This window comes from Kogia breviceps, chromosome 1 (genome assembly GCF_026419965.1).
Source record: "Kogia breviceps isolate mKogBre1 chromosome 1, mKogBre1 haplotype 1, whole genome shotgun sequence".
Lineage (NCBI taxonomy): Eukaryota > Metazoa > Chordata > Mammalia > Artiodactyla > Physeteridae > Kogia > Kogia breviceps.
This window is the reverse complement of record NC_081310.1, coordinates 103,569,553-103,588,890: the sequence shown is the minus strand read 5'-3', so window position 1 is coordinate 103,588,890 and position 19,338 is coordinate 103,569,553. Positions and strand designations below refer to the sequence as shown.

Below are 19,338 nucleotides of genomic sequence, written 5' to 3'. Positions count from 1 at the left end.
TCACTTTTCACCTCTGATGTTACTGATCTTCGTGCAGCGTTTGACATCTTCCATTATGCTGTCTTGTATCTCTTCTGCTTAGTGTCCTTCATGGTCTTCCTTAGCCTTCCTTTTAAATGCTCATATTCCCAGAATTCCACACTTGGCCTTCTTTTTCATATATATGATGAAATCACTACCACTTTTTGCTGTGAACTCTTAGGTATATATTTTTCTTGCCCTTTCTCTGTCTCTATCTACTTCCCATTCCCTATTCTGGAACCCCTTAGTGTGTTTTCAGTAAATTTTCTCAACCAGCCTAGCAATAGCTAGGTATCAGGTAGTGCACTAGGCATGAGGATGGCAATAAAATGTATTAATTAAAGACTCGGAAGGCTTTAAGAGAACTTGAAATAGAATATGATTTATTCTATTTTCAGGTATTTCTTCATTGACATTCATGTATGACATGGTTTTTCTTTATTGTCTGCAATCACCAGCAACTATGATATATGCTAAGAATTTAACATCTGGGAAGATGGGATAGAAGTGAGTTTTGCTTTGCTTAGTTTTGTTTGGATGCCTGTTTCTTTGGATTGACTTGAAATATGAATGAGGAGAGGTGTTGAATTCTATGTGGTAAATTTTGAATTTGAAGTGATGATGGGCCATATGAGGAGGAGGTCCTACTGGCAGTTGTAAATGAGTCTCTGGAGACTATGTATGGTATCAAAATTGGAGAAGTATCTTTGTAAATAATCAACCTGGAGTGTTTCTCTAAGTCCACTAAATTCAAGCTCTAACTCCAATCCTAACACAGACTCTCAAGTATATTTTTATTTGAATGATCCTAATTTCTCAGAATCAACCTTCCTTAACTCTAGTATTAAATCTCTATTTTCTAGGAAATGTCACTCAAATTTTAAAAATCTCTTCTAAATTACGCATTCATTCAACATATACTTATTAAGAGCAGAATAAATGACAAACTCTGTGCTGGTCACTGGGGATAATATGTTGACCAAAATAAAATAGCTGCTTCCCTCCTGAAGCTTCAGTCTATTGGGGGAGGGAGCTTTCAATCAAATAACCTTGCAAAACTTAGAAGTCAAAAATATTTGAGCTAAAGAAGGTGTTAACTTATTTTGGGCTCCTGGAGGCCTCCTTGAGGAAGTGATAATTCCCATGAGACTGAATCTGGGCTGTTAGCCATATGTAGAAGGGAAAGACCTTCTAGCCGGCGAGATCTTATGAGGTCTTAAGGCAAAGAAAGAATGTGGCGAATTCGAGGAAAAGAGGAAAGACCTGGGTGACTGGAGCACAGTGAATACAAAGGGGGACAGTGATAGATGAGGCTAAAGAGGCAGGCAGTGGTACATGAGGGATGAGTTGATGGGTCTTCTGCTCAGCAGGACCACCTTCTCGCATGAGAACCACGTCCAGGCTGCACGTCTCAACGGAGGGAGAATGAGAGAGTTAAAATGTCCATTCTCATGTTGTGCTAAATTTAACTCCTGGGAAATTCTTCTGGTTGGACCTAATTTTTTTTTTTTTTTAAAGAAGATGTTGTGGGTAGGAGTTTATTTATTAATTTATTTATTTTTGCTGTGTTGGGTCTTCGTTTCTGCTCGAGGGCTTTCTCTAGTTATGGCAAGCGGGGGGCCACTCTTCATCGCGGTGCGCGGGCCTCTCACTATCACGGCCTCTCTTGTTGCGGAGCACAGGCTCCAGACGCGCAGGCTCAGTAGTTGTGGCTCACGGGCCTAGTTGCTCCGTGGCATGTGGGATCTTCCCAGACCAGGGCTCGAACCCGTGTCCACTGCATCGGCAGGCAGACTCGCAACCACTGTGCCACCAGGGAAGCCCCTGGACCTAATTTTTTACAGCCATACTGACTATACCTGCCATACAGTAATCCGCACATATTTAAAGTGTACAGTCTGATGTTTTGAAATATGTGTATACCTGTGAGACTATCACCATATCAAGCTGATGAAAGTACTCACAGTCCCTGAAAGTTTCCTCGTCCCTTTTATAGTCCTTCCCTCCCTACCACTCCCATCCCCTCCAGGCAACAACTGACCTGTCATGCTTAGAACAGTGCCTGGCACATAAAATAAATTGTGTTGACTATATGAAAAGTGAGGCTGTTTGGAGAATTAGCTCTTAGCTTGACTTTTACTTGGTTGCTCCACCTGTTCTAGGTATGCAGTGCTGTTCAGAATCAGGATTTCACTGTCATTCAAGACTACTGCACTGGCCTCAAAGCCTTGCTTTATCTGCAAAGCATTGAAGAGCTACAAGACTGGGACGGGCAGAGTCCACCCACCGAGAGTCACCAGAAAGGCAAACCAGTTCCTCGCATTGCTGAACTCGTGGGAAAGGTATGTGGCCACCTCTCCTGGGTTGTCCTTGAGAACTCTGCCTTTTTCACTTTCTATTTCAGGTCTTGTTTGCCCTCCTACCATCTCACTAACAGAGGAAACACAGTGCCCATTTGATGTGATTTCTGCTGTAGAATCCTTCTGAAGGAGGCTTGATTACAACTCTATGATAGGTCTCTGCGTTACATTTTTATGAAACCAGTATAACACAAGGTCATATAAAAGAAAAAGATTGAAGTTTATAGTGTAAAGTGCCTCCAAATTCTTGCTTACTGTGGTGATGACTGGCATTCTTTCCAGTGGGAGGCTGGAGATTTCTTTATTCTTTAACAAGCTCTGGAAATTATAACATTACCTTTCTATTTTCAAGACAATCAAATCACTGCAGCCCTGAATAATATGATGAAGTTTTTAAAATTAAAATCTAATCAGTATCTTTTGTAACTGCTTCTGCTGTGTGGTTAAACCTGGGCTCAAAAGGTTATGTCCCAACTTTCTCACTAACTGCTATTTTCAGAGAAATATACACTACATTTACATTTTGTATAATACAGTGATTTTAGCAAATCTTTTCTAAAACAACATTCAGCATTTCGCCTTTGTATTTCCTTTGTATTATTCTACATAGATAACCATTGTCAGAAGATGTTTCTTGAGTCCTGAATGAAGGGAGGAAAAAATTATAATTCTTAGTCTTTTCAGCTTGTCACTACATCAATAATTAACTTTAAGAAAAGAGAGGCAAGTAAAAAGATTCTTTAAGGAAGCATTTAATAATTCAAATGAATCTTAACTTGAAACAGGTCACATGAAAAAGAATGGAAAACGAAAACCCTGGGTACTGTGCCTTGGATGGCAGGGTTAGGGACTCGGAAAGAATAAGAGAAACATCATATAACAATTTACATTTGGCTAGTTTTAATGGTAAATATCACTATTCCTCTCCAAACAGATAGCCAAAAATAAGGGCTTCTTGGAGAATAATGTGTATCCCTGCAAGTCCAGTGATGAAAAATAAAAGGGAGAAAGAAATAAAATCTTACAGTGTGGATTCCAGGAAAATATCGTGATGAATGATTCCATGAGTGGCAATCAAACAAAAAGCCTGGGTGACATTAATATTTATAATATTATAATTAGCGAGACTGTGCCTAAGCAGCATTATTAGCGTAACTAGTCATATTATCATAAACTGAGTCTGCAAGTATTTAGACAGTGAGTGTTCTTGCCTTTATCAATGGCCATCAATATCCTAAAATTGTTCATAACTAAAAAAAAAATTACAAATAACTTTACACTCATCCAGTATAAATGTATCAAGTCAATTGTTTCTGACATGGTAGTTTTGATAGTTTATGACTGTCTATAAAAGCATTGTCTCAAATGTATGCAGTCACCCTGCAAGCTGAAATGGAAGTAGCTGCATTGCACTGTGCCATTTTTGTCTTTCAAAGACTTCCACACTCATTTAAAAACTTACATATTCAAATAAAAGATGGATAATGATGGAGACACTTGTGTCAGTGACTTAAGTGGAAATTGATTTTCTGATAGTTTGAATCTAGATTCAGACTTTATTTTAGTAAGTCCAGCCTTCATCAAAATCATAAGTGTAATTTCCAGCATTATCATCTGTTAAAAAAAAAAAAGATTTTGCCTATGTGATTATATTAGCAATTCATTTCTCAGCACTAAGTTTAGGAACAAGCAGATGGTCTGGTAATAGATCTATGCTCCAGAGTCTCTGGTGAGGTCTGACATGACTCAAAACAATAGGTGACTATCCCCTTTAGGTTAATATCCCTAATAGTGAATCAAAGCGCTGTGGCTTCCTAGCTGTTCCTTCCTAGTGTTGCAGGTGTGTGTGTGTGTGCGTCTTTGAAAATAATTCATACTATATTCTCATTAGCTAAAGAATAGGATGCTGGTTCTTACCCTGTTTTCATGCTAAAGGGACAAGAGAAGTTGCAGACCCTTTTTAGAAAGCCCCGCTGGAAGTAGCTGGCTTCTTTAGACAGGAAAAATTTGTTTGGAAAGTACAATTGTTACTCTCTTTCATCTTTCGCTCAGAGGTCAGGCTAGAATATATTAGAGTAGAAATTTAGAAGAAACGAATTACAGTACAGTGTTTGAAGACGGAGGAAAAATGAGACTTGAGCCAAGTAATTAGTATATTTAATATACGTAATTAGTATATTTAATATAGTCTCCCTAATGCATACCTCACGTATAAATTGATTAAACTTCGCAAACAATGTTTCTTCATGTGATTTTGGAAGAGCAAGAAGTCAGGCATGTATGGTTTGCTCTGGTCTTACGGTGCAAGTTGTATAAATTCGTTCCTGCAAACATGAAAGCGGATCCCACAGGAAGAGCAATCACCAGCTCTGCTATACCACAAAGCTATTGATCTCCAAGTCCTGGTGCTTAAAAACCATGTGGCATGCTTATGAAAATGTAGATTCCCAGGCTCCGCTCCTAGAGATCCTGATTTCATTGGTCAAAGGTGAGTCCAGGAATCTGTATTTTAACAACCTGATTCTGATGGAAGCATACAAGGATCCACATTGCCAAGAAGAATGAAGGCAAGAATAGCAACCGAATATAGTCAGAGATTGAGAAGTTAGCAATGGGAACAACACAAGCTTCTCTTGAGGGAGAAAGCTGGTAAGAAATGATTTCGAGCTGGAAGAGAAATGAAATAGAGAGTCAGGAGAGGAAATCCAGAAAAGCAGCACACTGGGCTCTGAACGGCCAGTGGTTGAAAATACCCATTGAGGAACCAGGGGCAGGGAGTTAGTTCAGCAGCTAGGTCAAAGACATGTAAGCAAGAAGAATTGTAAGGACAGATACAGTTCTCAAAGCGTGACATCCAGAGTCCACGCAGACAGTCAGCAACGAGGAAGTCTGTGAGGATAAGGAAGGGGAGGCTATTCACAGTATCATCAAAAAGGAGGCGCATCGGTAGCAAAGCAGTTTTATTGTATACTCAGTTACCTTAATCCCCTCTTCTACCTGGTGAAAATCTGGCGACTTAATAAAAGTGAAGTGTTTGCTTGCTACGTATGGGACAGTGGTTACCAACAGAGTTCCTAGTAAGACTGTTAGGTTTCCATGATGCTTCCTTACTATACTAGCTAAGCAACTTGGACAGGTTAATTAATCTCTCTAAATCTGTTTCCAAAACTATGAAATGAGGATAACCACAATACAAGTCTGTGATCTCTCATTAACACTTCTGAAACCCAAAAAGCTCTGAAACCAAATGTTTCACATAACTCATTTGGCAGCAAACCCGGCCTGAACTGATGTGAGGCTTTTGTAATCTTTATTTATTCCTCTTAGAGTGAACACTTATGTGTTTACTGCAGAGCGACGAATGTGTTGAAGTCCAGGTTGCCACACCACACCTTGCTGTAGGTGCTAGGGAAAAGGTAGTATGTGTACCATTTTTCTTTCCAAAAGTCCAAAAAAAAAATTCTGCGTTTTGAGCTACGTTTGGCCCCCAGTATTTTAGATAAAGCATGAAGAATACTTAAATGAGACTCTAGCTGCAGTTATACCTTTATCCACAAATTCTTCTTTAGAGTTGGAGACAAAGTATATATTTTAGTGACATTAGAAAGTAAACTTAGTATTTGGCATTTTTAGGTGTGGAAATAAGAATTATGTGGAGATTATTTGCTTGAGAAACATGAAAGAAATTGGATGCTCCAATATTAGAACCGAAAATGTTACAGTCAGAAAGCATGGGAGGAAATGACTTCACTTCTTTGTGCCTGAGATGAAGGATTCCTAAGCAAGAGCCTTTGAAAGGGAAACAGCACAGGACAACACTACTGATTGCTTGGGCTCTGCATTCATTTTCACATGCTGTTCCTTACATCTGAAATGTCTTTCCAGTTCACTAAAGAGTAATGAAAGCATCTGCTTCTCTTTGAGTTATTCTCTGACCTCTACACCAGAATTAATTTCTCCTTCTCTTATTCAACCTTAGTTGCAACCAGTATCACACAGCATTTGAATTTTTGCATCTCTGTTTCTTCTACCAGACAGTCTTCTTCACCTTTGTATCCCAATTCCTGGGGACCCACTGATACTCAGAAAGGGCTTAATAAATGATGCTCGAATAAGTAACTGAATGAATAAATCAATGCTGTAAGAAAACAGCTAAGTGGTAGAACTAATTATTAGTAGTCAATGACTTATCAAGCCATCACTTTTCCCATGACATTCAGAAATGAAAAAATGTAAAAAGAAAAATAATAACTTTGAACTTAAAGTTCCTTTTGGTGTACAAGTCTAGTTTAGTAAAATTAAATGGAAAGAAGCCAGAGTGGAAAGAGTGGCAAGTGAGCAACCTGCATTCCTTCTAGGATTGGCAAAATGTACCTAGAGTATAAGTTTCTTTAGGGCCCAGACCACACACTGCGTGCCAGTGCCTGCCCCAGTATCTACCATGTAGGAGCAACAGCGTGATAGCCGAATTGATGAATGATATATTGATCACTCTTTTTTATTTTTTAAGATCTATCTTAAATGTCACTTACTTTGTGAAGCTATCTATGACTCTCTTCCTCTCCCTCTGGGAAAATTGTCACTCCTTCTACAACCCTTTGTTCATATAACTGCTATTGCAGTTCTGACATTATCTTCTAGTTAACATTACTTCTTGTCCATCGCTGAGCTCATTATGAGCATCTTGAAAACAGAGATCATGTCTTATTTACGCTTGAGTTTTCAAGCACCTAGCACAATGCTACATGTTTATAGAATTAAGTTGCACAGACTATCTGTGGTGTCCTTATTTGGAAGGAAAAAAGGAAGCAAATTTATAATTAAAATTCCAGCCAGGCCCTTTCAAAGATAGCAGGCATATTAGAAGAAAACAGTAAATGTGCCAAATTACTTTCAGTAGGTATTAAAATATGATGAAATACATATCAGTGATATTAATAAGTGAACATAATGTGTACTCATTAAAAAGCTTTCATTAGGATAAAATCAGAGAAACTGTCGTGGTACTTGTATAATGACTCATAAAACAAGGCTTTATTTTGATGATAGAAACCAAAATTGGTGCATCTATATGACCAGATGCATCATTCTCATGTGGTTTTTTTTGTTTGTTTTTTTGGTTTTTGGGGTTTTTTTTGCGGTATGCGGGCCTCTCACTGTTGTGGCCTCTGCCGTTGCGGAGCACAGGCTCTGGACATGCAGGCTCAGCGACCATGGCTCATGGGCCCAGCCGCTCCGTGGCATGTGGGATCTTCCCAGACCGGGGCATGAACCCGTGTCCCCTGCATCGGCAGGCGGACTCTCAACCACTGCGCCACCAGGGAAGCCCCATTCTCATGTTTTTAAAACCAAAAGTAATATGATTTTGTAAAACTACTGCTATCTGGTTATGGTGTTTGATATGTAGATGTCTATCTATTCATTTGTCTCTGGTATATTATCCAACACAGAGAACAAAGAAGTATCCACAAGGAATATATAATGTCATAAGCATGACCATCACAAAAGTTCTAATAATAACAATCTCAGAAGAGAAGAGTGGTATCTCCTGTTTGCCCACAACTATAAAAGTTTTATGTCTTCATGCTATTTATTTTTTAATGCTTTTTATGTTTCCAAATTGAGATATAATTTACATAAAGTAAAAAGGTCTGTCTTTAAAAACACAGGTCTTAAATAAGCCATTTGATGAGTTTTGACAAATGATATACCCATGCAACTCTTAATTCTATCAAGATACAGAACATTGTCAACACCTCAAAGATTCCCTTTTGCACTCTCCCAGTCATTATCTCTCCCTCCTCCTCATCACCAGAAGCAAACACAATCTAATTTCCGTCAACATAGATTAGTTTGTTCAGACTCTTTAGCATCATATAATTCGAATTCCACATTGTATGTTTTTTGTGTGTGTAGTTACTCTCACTCAGCACAGTGTTTCAGAGATTCATCCATGATTTGGGGAGTTATAAGTAATTCATTTTTTTTATTGGTAAAAAATATTTTATTGTATAAATATACCACAATTTGTGTATTTATTCAAAATGACATTTGGGCTGTTTTCACTTTCCCATTATTATAAATATATCTGAAATAAGCATTCAGGCATAACTGGTTTTGTGAATACATATTTTCATTTCTCTTGAGTAAAACCCAGGAGTGTAATATCTGAGTCATAAGGTGATGTGTATGCTTTATAAGAAACCTATAAACAGATTTCCAAAGTGGTGGTACCATGTTACACTGCTACCAACTGTGGATGGGTATTTCGGTTCTTCCAGCCAACATTTAGTATCCTCTGTCTTTTTAATTTTAGACATTTTAGTACATGTACATTGGTATGATATTGCAATTTTAATTTTCATCTCCCTGGAAATTAATGATTTAAACACTTCTTTGTGTCCTTATTGTCCATCCATATATCTTCTTCTGTGAAGTGTCTATTCAAATCTTTTGTCCACTTAGAAGTTGAGTTTATTTTTAATTAAACTTTAGGAGTTCTTTATATGTTCTCAGTACAAGTCCTTAGATGCAGAAAAAGCATTTGAAAAAATCCATCATTTACTCATCATAAAACCCTAAGCAATCTAGTGGAAGGAAACGTCCTCAATCTGATAAAGGGTATGTACAAAAATTCTACAGCTCATTTCATATGTAATGGCAAAAAAAATAAAGTTTTTCTCTTAAGATCAAGAACTAAGAGTAAATGTCTATGCTCACTACATATATCCAGTATTATACTGGAGGTCCTAACTAGTACAATAAGGACGTGAAAAGAAAGAAATGGCATCCAGATTGGAAACAAAGGACTAAGACTGTTTTCATTTGCAGATAGTAATATTGTGTACATATAACATCCTAAAGAACCTATAAAAACACTATTAAAGTCGATAAATGAATTAAGCAAAGTTTCAGGACAGAAGACAATATACAAAAGTCAGTTGTATTTATGTATGAACAACAAGAACAATAAACAATCAGAAAATTAAATTTTAAAATGCCATTTACAATGACATTTAAAAACTACAAAGTACTTAGGAACAAATTAAAATATATGCAATAGCCACCCATTGAAATCTACAAAGAATTGTTGAGAAAAATTAATGAAGAACTATCAGTGGAGAGATATGTTAAGATCTCAGTTCTCTCCAAACTGATCTGTAGAGTTATGACAATCCCAATCAAAATCCCAACACACATTTTTGTACAAGTTGATAAACTGATTCTAAAATTTACATTGGTTTTCAAAGGTGCAAGAATAGCCAAAACAATCTTGAAAAAGAACAGACTTAGATGATTTGACCTATCTGCCTTCAAGACTTTCTATAAATCTTCAGTAATCAAGCAAGTGTGTTTTAGTGTCAGGATAGACAAATAGATCAATGGAAAGTCCAGAAGTAAACCCACACGTATACACTCAATTGATTTTTGACAAGGCACTAAAGCAATCCAATGGAGAAAGGAAAGTCCTTTTGATAAATGGTGCTGGAATTAATGGTTAAGCATAGATATAGATATAGATATATTTTAATGAACCTCATACTTTCCTCACACAGGACACAAAAGTAATTTTAAATATATCATAGATATAAAAGTAAAAAGTAAGACTATAAAATTTTTAAAGAAAATATAAGTAAATATATTTACTTATAAGGAAAAATTTTTAGATAGGATACAAAAAGCACTAACCATACAAGAAAAAAAAATGATAAGTTGCACTTCAAAAGGCAAGTGCTCATCAAAAGGCAAGTTAAGGAAATGAAAATTTATGTCACAGAATGAGAGAAAATATCCATAATACTTATATCTCACAAAGAACTTGTGACCAGAATAAATATATGTAATACTTTATGAAAGTAAACTGGATTTGAAATAATTTAATCTTATCAACAAGTACACGGAATCTTCCAATGAAAAATCCACTGTGAGGGAGCCCGTGGGCTCTTGCAGCGAACTCCCATCCATGATCACTTGCACGGCTAGCTCAGAAAAGAGAGGGTAAAGGTGATGGAAGCCGTTTTCTTTCAAGTTCATCTTATGGCCTCATAGTTCTCGTCCATGCTATTTTCTCTCATTGCAGCTTTGTCCCTGCAGTTATGTTTTGGGGATACATTATACAGTTAAAGAAGTTCCAGATGACATGTTACATTTCTTTCAGTTACTTGGGTAATGATTGAAATAGAAATCAATATTATTGCTTTCTATGACTGATTGCATGAAGCTAAATATTTTTTATTGTTTTAGTTCATTTCATAGAACATGGCAAAAAAAACAAAGCATCAGTTCCTGGAAATTCAAACTTTCCAAAATTACCAAATGAGTCTACTGCATAGATATTATGGGGACTTATCTACATCTCTAAATATCATCAGATGGTTTGAGTAGTATCTTAGGTAGAATGCTGAATTGCCAAGTATCCTTTAAAAATAGGGCAATCACCTGTTATAAATGGTGATTATTCCTACTTATAAGCAAAAATGCTGGATAAGATTTGATATCCCCCTCTTGTAGTCCTGAGTGTCTCATCAGCTCATTAATGTGTAAGAATCCCACAAAGGAGTCAATGTGCTGCTGTAGTAAAAAGAGCACTGTGTTTGAAGTCCAGCAGGTCTGGGTTTGAATCCCACCTCAGTGTCTTACTACTGGGTGAACTTGGGCCAACCACATGAATCCTACAGTTCTCCTTTGCTGAAATGCCAAAGTGAGATAATGATACTGATTTCATGGGTGCTTTGTGAGGACCAGAAATCGTATATATGATGTATGTAGCACATAGCAGGCATTCAATGCATGGCAGTTATTGTTATAATTAATTCTAACATAGATAGATAGATTGGAGTAATTTGGATATATGATATATTTGTATCCAGAATATATGGATAACATTAGGGTAAGCATAAACATTTGAGCAATGCTTTATGAGTGGATTTCTTCCATCTTCTGTGTAGATTTTCCAGCTGATACTCAGACATTATTTTTATACATTCTCTTGGTTTTCTATTGATAACATGCCCTTATTAGGTTAGTTTTGTTTGATCTGCTTAAAAGCCTGCAACTTTGTCCTTTGAAGCACTCCCTTTCATACACACAAGAAAGCTCCTAAACAAATCAGAAATGTTTGCTTTCCAAGCAAAATGGAGATAAATTTGTTAATTTGGGGTTTTGGCAGTAAACTAGCATGAATGGTTCATCATTGGTCCTAAAATAGGTGAAAGGGAGGGGCATACTTTGTTGCCAAATCAGAGTAACTATATCAGAATTTAATATCAACAATTATAGGAGATGCTGGTAGAAGTCTCTCATGTTATGGGAAAAGATAGTTTTGCATTGCTTATAACCAGAATAGTTTGTGCCCCTGTAAACCTTCCCAGCTTGTTTTCTCTCCCATCTCAGGGGTAAGTGGGTTCATTGCACAGGGGAACTCTGATATTTGGTGGCAATTACTGAGAGCACCTTGTAGAGGAGAATTCTAACTCAAAGCCAAGCCCAATAGAGGTATGTGATCAATTGGTAATGCCTGCATGGGCACCAACACAGAAAGATGTTGCATGATATGGCTTTGCACTTCCTGGAGTGCAGAGCACTGACAGCTTGACTGGTTTAGGAATTTGGGCAGCAATGAGCTCTTGAATTTGTAACCATTTTACCCACCTTGTTGCAGTCCACCACTGTGTGCCTGAAATAAAATGTAAGCCATACAACATTTTCACTATTGCCAGCATTCCATCATGCTTTTAAAAGTTACGAGTCCCTATTTCTTCTCACTCATTAAATTGATATCTAATTGCCAAGTACAAATGAAAGTATTCCCTTTGTCACTTTCATGAAAGTAAGTGGTTCAGTATAATTCCTCATACTTCATCAAATATACTACTTTAATCAGAATGCACCTCATTAATATTAATTATATACTTAGAACTTGTGTAAAAGTGCTTTTCATCTTCAACACAAGTTACCCACATTAATTCTGATGGTACTTTTAAGCCAGGAAAAAAAATTAGGATTTTTCTTGTCTGGGTGGGGACTGAGGATTTGTAAAGAAACCATTAGTATAAGCATGTAAGATAAAATTTGAATTCAAATACTATCCTTAAACTCATAGCCTATCCTCCCTCCTAAGAACTCTACAAAATCAGTGAACATTTATCACAAACCAGCTAGCTTTGTTCCTAATCCTGATTTTATGGAATAAAGCAAAATATTTCTCTGTAATTCTGAGCTACGCCCCTGAGATTCCCCTGAGAAAAAAATAGGCATTTGTCATATCTCTGTTTAACCTCACTGTCCACTTGCATAAACAGAGCATTATATACAAGATATAATATTCTGGTATTAAAGGAGTCAAAGGAGTCATTTTGATAATGCAAAGAGTCAACAGAGATTCTAATTATATTTAGCGTTATGACAATTTATACTAATCTAAGATTTGAGAAAAAAATTAAATATCTGCTATTTGAAATTCAAAAGAAGGATGTGATTTACCCCCTCCCCCAAAACATCAAACAAGACAAACCATAGTTCTTTGGTTTTGGTTTTGTATTTTGGTTTTGGTTTTGGTTTTGTGTTTTTTTACCTTTGAAATTATATGCATGCAACTGCCATTGAATAGCATTACCAAAACCCTGGAAGTTTAGGAAGGATAGGCCAAGATATCTTCAATTGTTCTGAATAATTGGCAGTCTCCCAATTAACTAAAGCCATTTAGATATCCAGATGAAATATCTATCCCTTTTCCTCTTCTCCTTAGAAACCCAATTACTCTGTTTGGTTGCCATATTGACCTAATTAACCACCTAATTTCTAAATATCCCCTCCATTTCATGCTGTATAGATATTGGAAAGCAATCTTATTAGTGTCTAAAATCCATGCTCTACATTAGTCTGTGCTTCATGGCCACGAGTGACCCCTAGAAATATGTTTGAGAAGCTGTGACTACAACCTGCCCAGAGAACGCGACTAATGCTACCTAGAGAATTCTTTGATTTGCAGCTTCAGGCTCTGTCTGTGAAGTTGCCTCATAGACTTGGAAGTGCCCTGAAGCCTCACTCCCATGCTGGCCCAATCTATTGTGGATTGTTCCTGGCAAACCACGTCAAGACCATGCCTCCTGAACCTCTGTTGCCATATATCTTTAAAGCATTTTTATTGTCTTTCCTGCTTATCAATTTTATCCTATTTCATCTCAAACTGGAGAACCTTCTCTAGATCCTCTGCTTTCAATTATTCTCTGCATATGCCCATTCCAAATGAGATATAGAATGTCACCCATCCTTTCAGGGCTATCAAGCTGGTTATCTTTTGGAGCCTAAATGTTACCAAATATTGCCTAAATGTTTCTTTACATTTAATGTAGGTCCCAAGTGAAATTAATGAAAGTAAACATATGGCATTTGTGGTAATCCGGGCCTCCCAAGAAAATAGAATTATCCCAGGACTACTGTATACATTCTTCACTGAGGTATAGAACAAGCCTGCAAGATTATCCTTCTCTGTTCATACCCTCAGAGTTTGTGGTCAGCATTGGTGGGGCTCACTAATATTTCCTTGTTCTGTAGGAGAAGTAAACCTCCTTGCCTCTTGGATGCTTCATATGACTAGGTGACTAGATCTCGTTGATGCAATGTGAGTGAAATGTGGCATGTGATTCTGAGTGGAAACATTTCACAGCTGGCACTCAATTCTCTAAATTCCCTTTCCTTTGCCATAGCAAACTCTGAAGTCTCATGTTGAGAAAGTGGCAACATAAAATGGATGGCCTAGATTGCTGAGCCGCCACATTGAGGATATCCAGAGACACAACAGGCTTTTTTTATGAGTGAGAAATCAACTTTTATTGTGTTAAGTCACTGACATTTCAAGTATGATTATTACCAGAGTACAACCAGCCAGTGAGGATTAATACATAATTGCAAATAACTTGTAGCTGTGGCCAGAGGACTGATAGCTCTGTAGCCCTTTGAAAATTGTAAAATGGAAGAGCTCCTCTTTAGTGACCTTCACTTTCCTTTTCTGCACCTCTTTCCACGTGCTGGCAGCTGGTACCATAATGCAGTTTTCCATTACATCACTCCACCCTGGGCCTGATCTCTTGGCAAAATGCCGGAAGATACCAGATAGCCTTGTTTCCAAACCATACAGCAAAAATATTTATTCCTGCTTTGTAGCTGGTTTTAAATAAGTTATTGTGAAGAGATCCCACCATTGGCTTAATCCAACTGATGAAACTGAGCAGAGTTTATGCTTTTCACATAGCTTCTTTCTTGTTAGTAGTAAGGCCTTGGGCAACTTACATACTTTCCCCTTAGCCACCATTTCCTTGTTTAAAAACTTGGGATAACAATAGGTATCCCATAGGATTGTTGAGAAAAATAAATAGCAGGGTCTGAATTTTTTCTTCCTTTCACAGGTCAGGTTCCAGAAAACATCATCTCTACTCATTGTCTCTCATTCCTTACTTGCTTTACTATCTCCAGCCCATCAAAATTAGATTTCTATCCATCCCCACCCCCCAAATCACTAGAAATGCTCTCGTTCAAGTTATGTGATTTAGTGGTCACCAAACCCAGTAATTTCCAGTCTTGTCTTTACTAGATCTTGTTACATTCAACAATTGACCACTTCTTCCTATTAGAAATTTCTTCTTTGATTTTTGAACACTCTTTTCTCCTAGTTTCTCACTTACTTTTTATCAAGCAAACAATTGTTAGCACCTAGTATGTGCCAGGTATTATAATGCTGCCTTCTTTAAAAGGATCACAGACTAGTGTGGAAACTAGGCAATTAAAGAGTTATTTATATAATATAGTATGATAATTACAGTGATATAGAGATATGCACAGAATAGCAGGGGTGGCAGGGAACTTGAGAATGTTTTCCAAAATAATCTGAAATTAAGGTCTAGGAAGTGTGGAAAGGCTAGGGCCCAAGCTAAGGCTGAAAGTATGGCAGAGGCTTGGGCTCAAACAACATTTCTGTGTCTGAAGAGAAGCTTCCTGGACTTAATCTTTTAGAACCCCTCCCCTTTTTTGGCCCTCACATAACATTCCCCTGTCCATGGCTTTTCTATTACTGTCTGTGCTCATCAGACCCAGAAGCCAATTTTAATCTCCTTGCTGTTATCATCCAAATTTGTACTCTCACCAAGACCCCCCTCTGGACCCCACACGCCCATCTCTCTAGCTTTCTGGTGGACTTTGCTACCCAGTAGCCCAGTTCAGTGCTCTTCCTGCAACCTAGGAATAAAACAACAGTAGTGATTATCCCTGACAATTATATAAGCACTTTATAATTTACAAAGCACTTTGGCATACATTATCTCACCAGCTGCTTTCTTAATGTAATAGCAGCAGTGGGCAAAAAACCATGTCACTGCCAACAGCGCTTTTCTGACCTTGGTCTCCCAACCCCACCTACTAAAAACATAAGAGCAGCTGGATGGGAGCTGATTAGAGGCTGGAAGCTGACCTTGTTTGCGGACCAGGGGAGTGTGACAGCAGTGGTTGCCACCTCCACCTTCTCCATCTCTGGAGGGGTGACAGTGCAAGCCAGAGGTTTCATGGCAAAGTCTAGGAGGCTGCACAGAGCAGCAAGGCTTTTCATGGGCTGCCTAAGTGCAGGCTGAGGGTGGCAGGCATCAGCTTGTGGGAGGTTAAGCACTTATCCACTCTCCCCCTACGTTTCAGATTTCTCATTTCTTACATGCATTAACTATCATTTTGAAAGTTTCAGTGGGTTAATTAAATTCTTCTAGTGTTGATGCTAAGAAAGCTGAAACATTTTCAACTGAGATTGACACTACTCAAGACATAGGCTTCACTGATGTTTGTTCAGTAACACTCCAATATGTCACAGGATTGCTGAGAGAACATCTGAGAGCTATAATGAGCTAAAAAGTCAAGTACAGGGGAAAATGTGTTCCAGACTGCTGCAGATGTTCTCAAATCAAATCATATTTCTGTGAAATGCCATATAGAATATTCAGCAGTTGAAGGATGCAATATGAAAGGACAGTTCAATTGATTTGCACTGTGTTTAAAAAACTTATTTAGCCTAAATTGTATGAAATGTGGTGGGGTTTTTTTCACTTTAAATCAATTAATAAGAGATACACTTGATTCTAAGGAGCTTCAAGGATAATTTCTGTGGCCTAAGGAGAAATGCATTAACTGGTTAGGTAGGTGTCAAGGCCTAGAGCAGGCAGTAATTGAATAAAAGAAACAAGGTAGAGTCCAAGGACAGACATTCTATAGCCCCACTTCCTTGCCCCACTCCTTTTTTCTTCTGTTAGTCCTTTGGCACCAAAATTGAGCAGACTTCTGTTTAATTAATTTACCAAAAGCCTGATAAGCCTATCTGTGATGGTGGTACATTCTGCCCCTCCTGGAAAACCCAAAGGAAGCTTAGCAGGAGTAAGTCAAGGAAATGTTTTGGTAGATGCATCTTTTGTCATCACCAACTTATTTTCCATCACACAGGTGACCTTGCACATCACCATAGTTTAAGTAGCCTGACTTGCGATTAGGAATGATATTCTCCTAAGTAAAGGACAGCACTAGGTAAGAACTGACAAACCTGGGTAAAGAAAAACAGAAAAAGCTTAGGTGACATTAAAAAGTGCAGCAAAACACCACAATGAGATACCTCTTCACACCCACTGTAATGGCTAAAATTAGAAAGACTGACAATGTCAAATGTTGGCGAGAATATGGAGCAACTAGACCTCTGTATTTTGCCAGTGGAAATATAAAATGTTACAACCACTTTGTAAAACTCTTTGGCACTCTCTTATAAGACCCAACAGTTCTCCTCCCAGGTATTTATCAAAGAGAAATAAAAACATATCTCCTTAAAGTTTGAGATAGATGAATTTCAAAAACATTATGTTAAGAGGAAGAAGCCAGACACAAAAGACTACTTACGAAATAATTCCCTTTATGTGGAATTTTAGTATGGGAAAAATAAATCTATGTTAGAAATTGATGCTGAAAACTTGGCCTCTGTGCACTGGTGCTGTATTGAATCTTGGAGACAGAGTTTTGTGTGAAGTAGCACAGAATAGCTTTATTGCCTTGCCACGCAAAGGGGGACACAGCAGGCTCCTGCCCCCAAACTGTGTGTTCCAACGCTGGGGAATTTGGTGAGGAGTTTTATAGCAATGGTTCAAGGATAGGGTTGCTGATAAGGATCAAGGTGTGTGCAGGGCCTGTATTCCTTTAATCTGGCCTCAGGTGGTCTCCTGGTGAGCTTCTGTGATTCTTGAGGTTATCAAACTGTGACCTTCTCTCTGAAATGAAGAATGCTTCATCAAGTAGTTAACATCTTCCATTCTGTTGGGGGGTTTGGTTCTGCAGAAGAGCTCAAAGATATTGTTATGTGTATGCCTTGAGGCGGAAGCAGGACCCTGCCCCAAGGCTGTGCTATTGTTTTTTGACTGCTGCTCCCTTGTCTCTGCATCCCCTCCCTTCCCTGATTAGCAACAGTTTGAACCTGCCCTTTGGAGTTCAGGGAAAGTCATGGAAGCTGAAGCCTATTCCCTATAAACAAGAAATGGAGGACATAGAAAAGCTTCTGTGCCCAGGATCCCCATAGGGTCCTACTTGATTTCAAAATCACAACAGTGATAAGTAGAAATTGACTGGAAGAAGGCACAAGGGAATTTTCTGGAATGATAACAAGGTCCTATACCTTGATTAGGGTCATAGTTTCATGGATATATTTATTTATTCAAACTCCTCCAACTGTCTACTGTGTATTTTACTGTGTGTAAATATACATAAATACGTTAAATTAACTTTTAAAAAAGTAAACTAATTCTGAAAGAAACTAGAGAAGAAACATTCAGTAATATTTCTAGGGACAAAGTAAGATATATCATACAAGAAATACTAAAGACACTTTTTATGTCCAAATTACTTTAATCAGGTAGCCTTTGGGAAACTAAAACCTTATGAATTTAACTATTGGAAAAGAATAACTGGTACCTAGATAACAATCTTGGCTGGAAACCAGCTTAAAGAAAATGGATGGCTGGGGGCATAAACAAATGTATTTCCTTCTGCCAACTGGGTGTGGAATTGGAATACTTTAGGCCTTACACATCAGAGAGGTTGGCTAGGGCTTAGAAATCTAGAAGGGGAACAACTGGCTCCTTGAGGAGTGACACGGGTAAAGGATGTGGCATCACAATGCAAATGAGAAGTTGTTTCAGAAAGATAGAAAATTTGATTAGGTCCTTTGGTAGGCCTTCAACTTCCTTTGCTTTGTATGATCAGCCAGTGCTTGCAGCCTCTGTTAAGAAAAGCTGGCCTTGCCTGAGGCCACAGCTCCCAGAACAGAACCTTAAATTGATTGTTGATAGAGTGTTACATGCAGGGCTGGGCTCTTTTGCCCTAATGTCCTACCTACCCTTATACAGACAAACCCAGTGGGACATCTGTCTGGAAATTTAAGCCAGATACATTTCTGATGCTTTAATATATGCATTGACATTTTGTCTTGTAATAGCACCATTATTAAGAGATAATAAAATTATAACATTTATAGAAATAAAGACAAAACTCTTGAGGTTGAATTTCGATTCACACATGTACATTTTGTGCATTTTGTGAGGCATTACTATGGCAAAGCTGTAAAAAGTTCAAAACTATATTTTGATGCTGGTATTTTTTTCCTTCAAGTTTCTGCTTTTGTGCTTCCTATTATCTAAGATGCATCTCCTAAAAAATTATGCCTGGAAACAAATGTCACATATCTTTTCTGAACTCATAACTTTTGTGACAGGTTTGATTTTGGGTACTAACTAGAATTTATGTCTCTCTGCCTAGCTCAGAAGCTTTAATTTGAGTTTGGCTTTTAATCATTTAAACATATGTATATTCATTCAACAAATACTGAGTATCTGTTACATACTAGGCATTGTGGTAGATAATTGAGATTGAGTGATGAACAAGGTAAACC

At 37.8% G+C, this 19,338-nt stretch overlaps 1 protein-coding gene across 1 annotated transcript in view; it reads left to right on the top strand.

Moving 5' to 3' along the window:
- The window catches only part of DPYD (dihydropyrimidine dehydrogenase), an 817,352-nt gene that overhangs the window by 706,481 nt on the left and 91,533 nt on the right, over positions 1-19,338 (top strand). Inside the window, exon 20 of the mRNA XM_059043609.2 lies at positions 2,184-2,363. Within this exon, the coding sequence (XP_058899592.1) occupies positions 2,184-2,363 (180 nt within the window). The remainder of the gene's footprint in view (positions 1-2,183; positions 2,364-19,338) is intronic.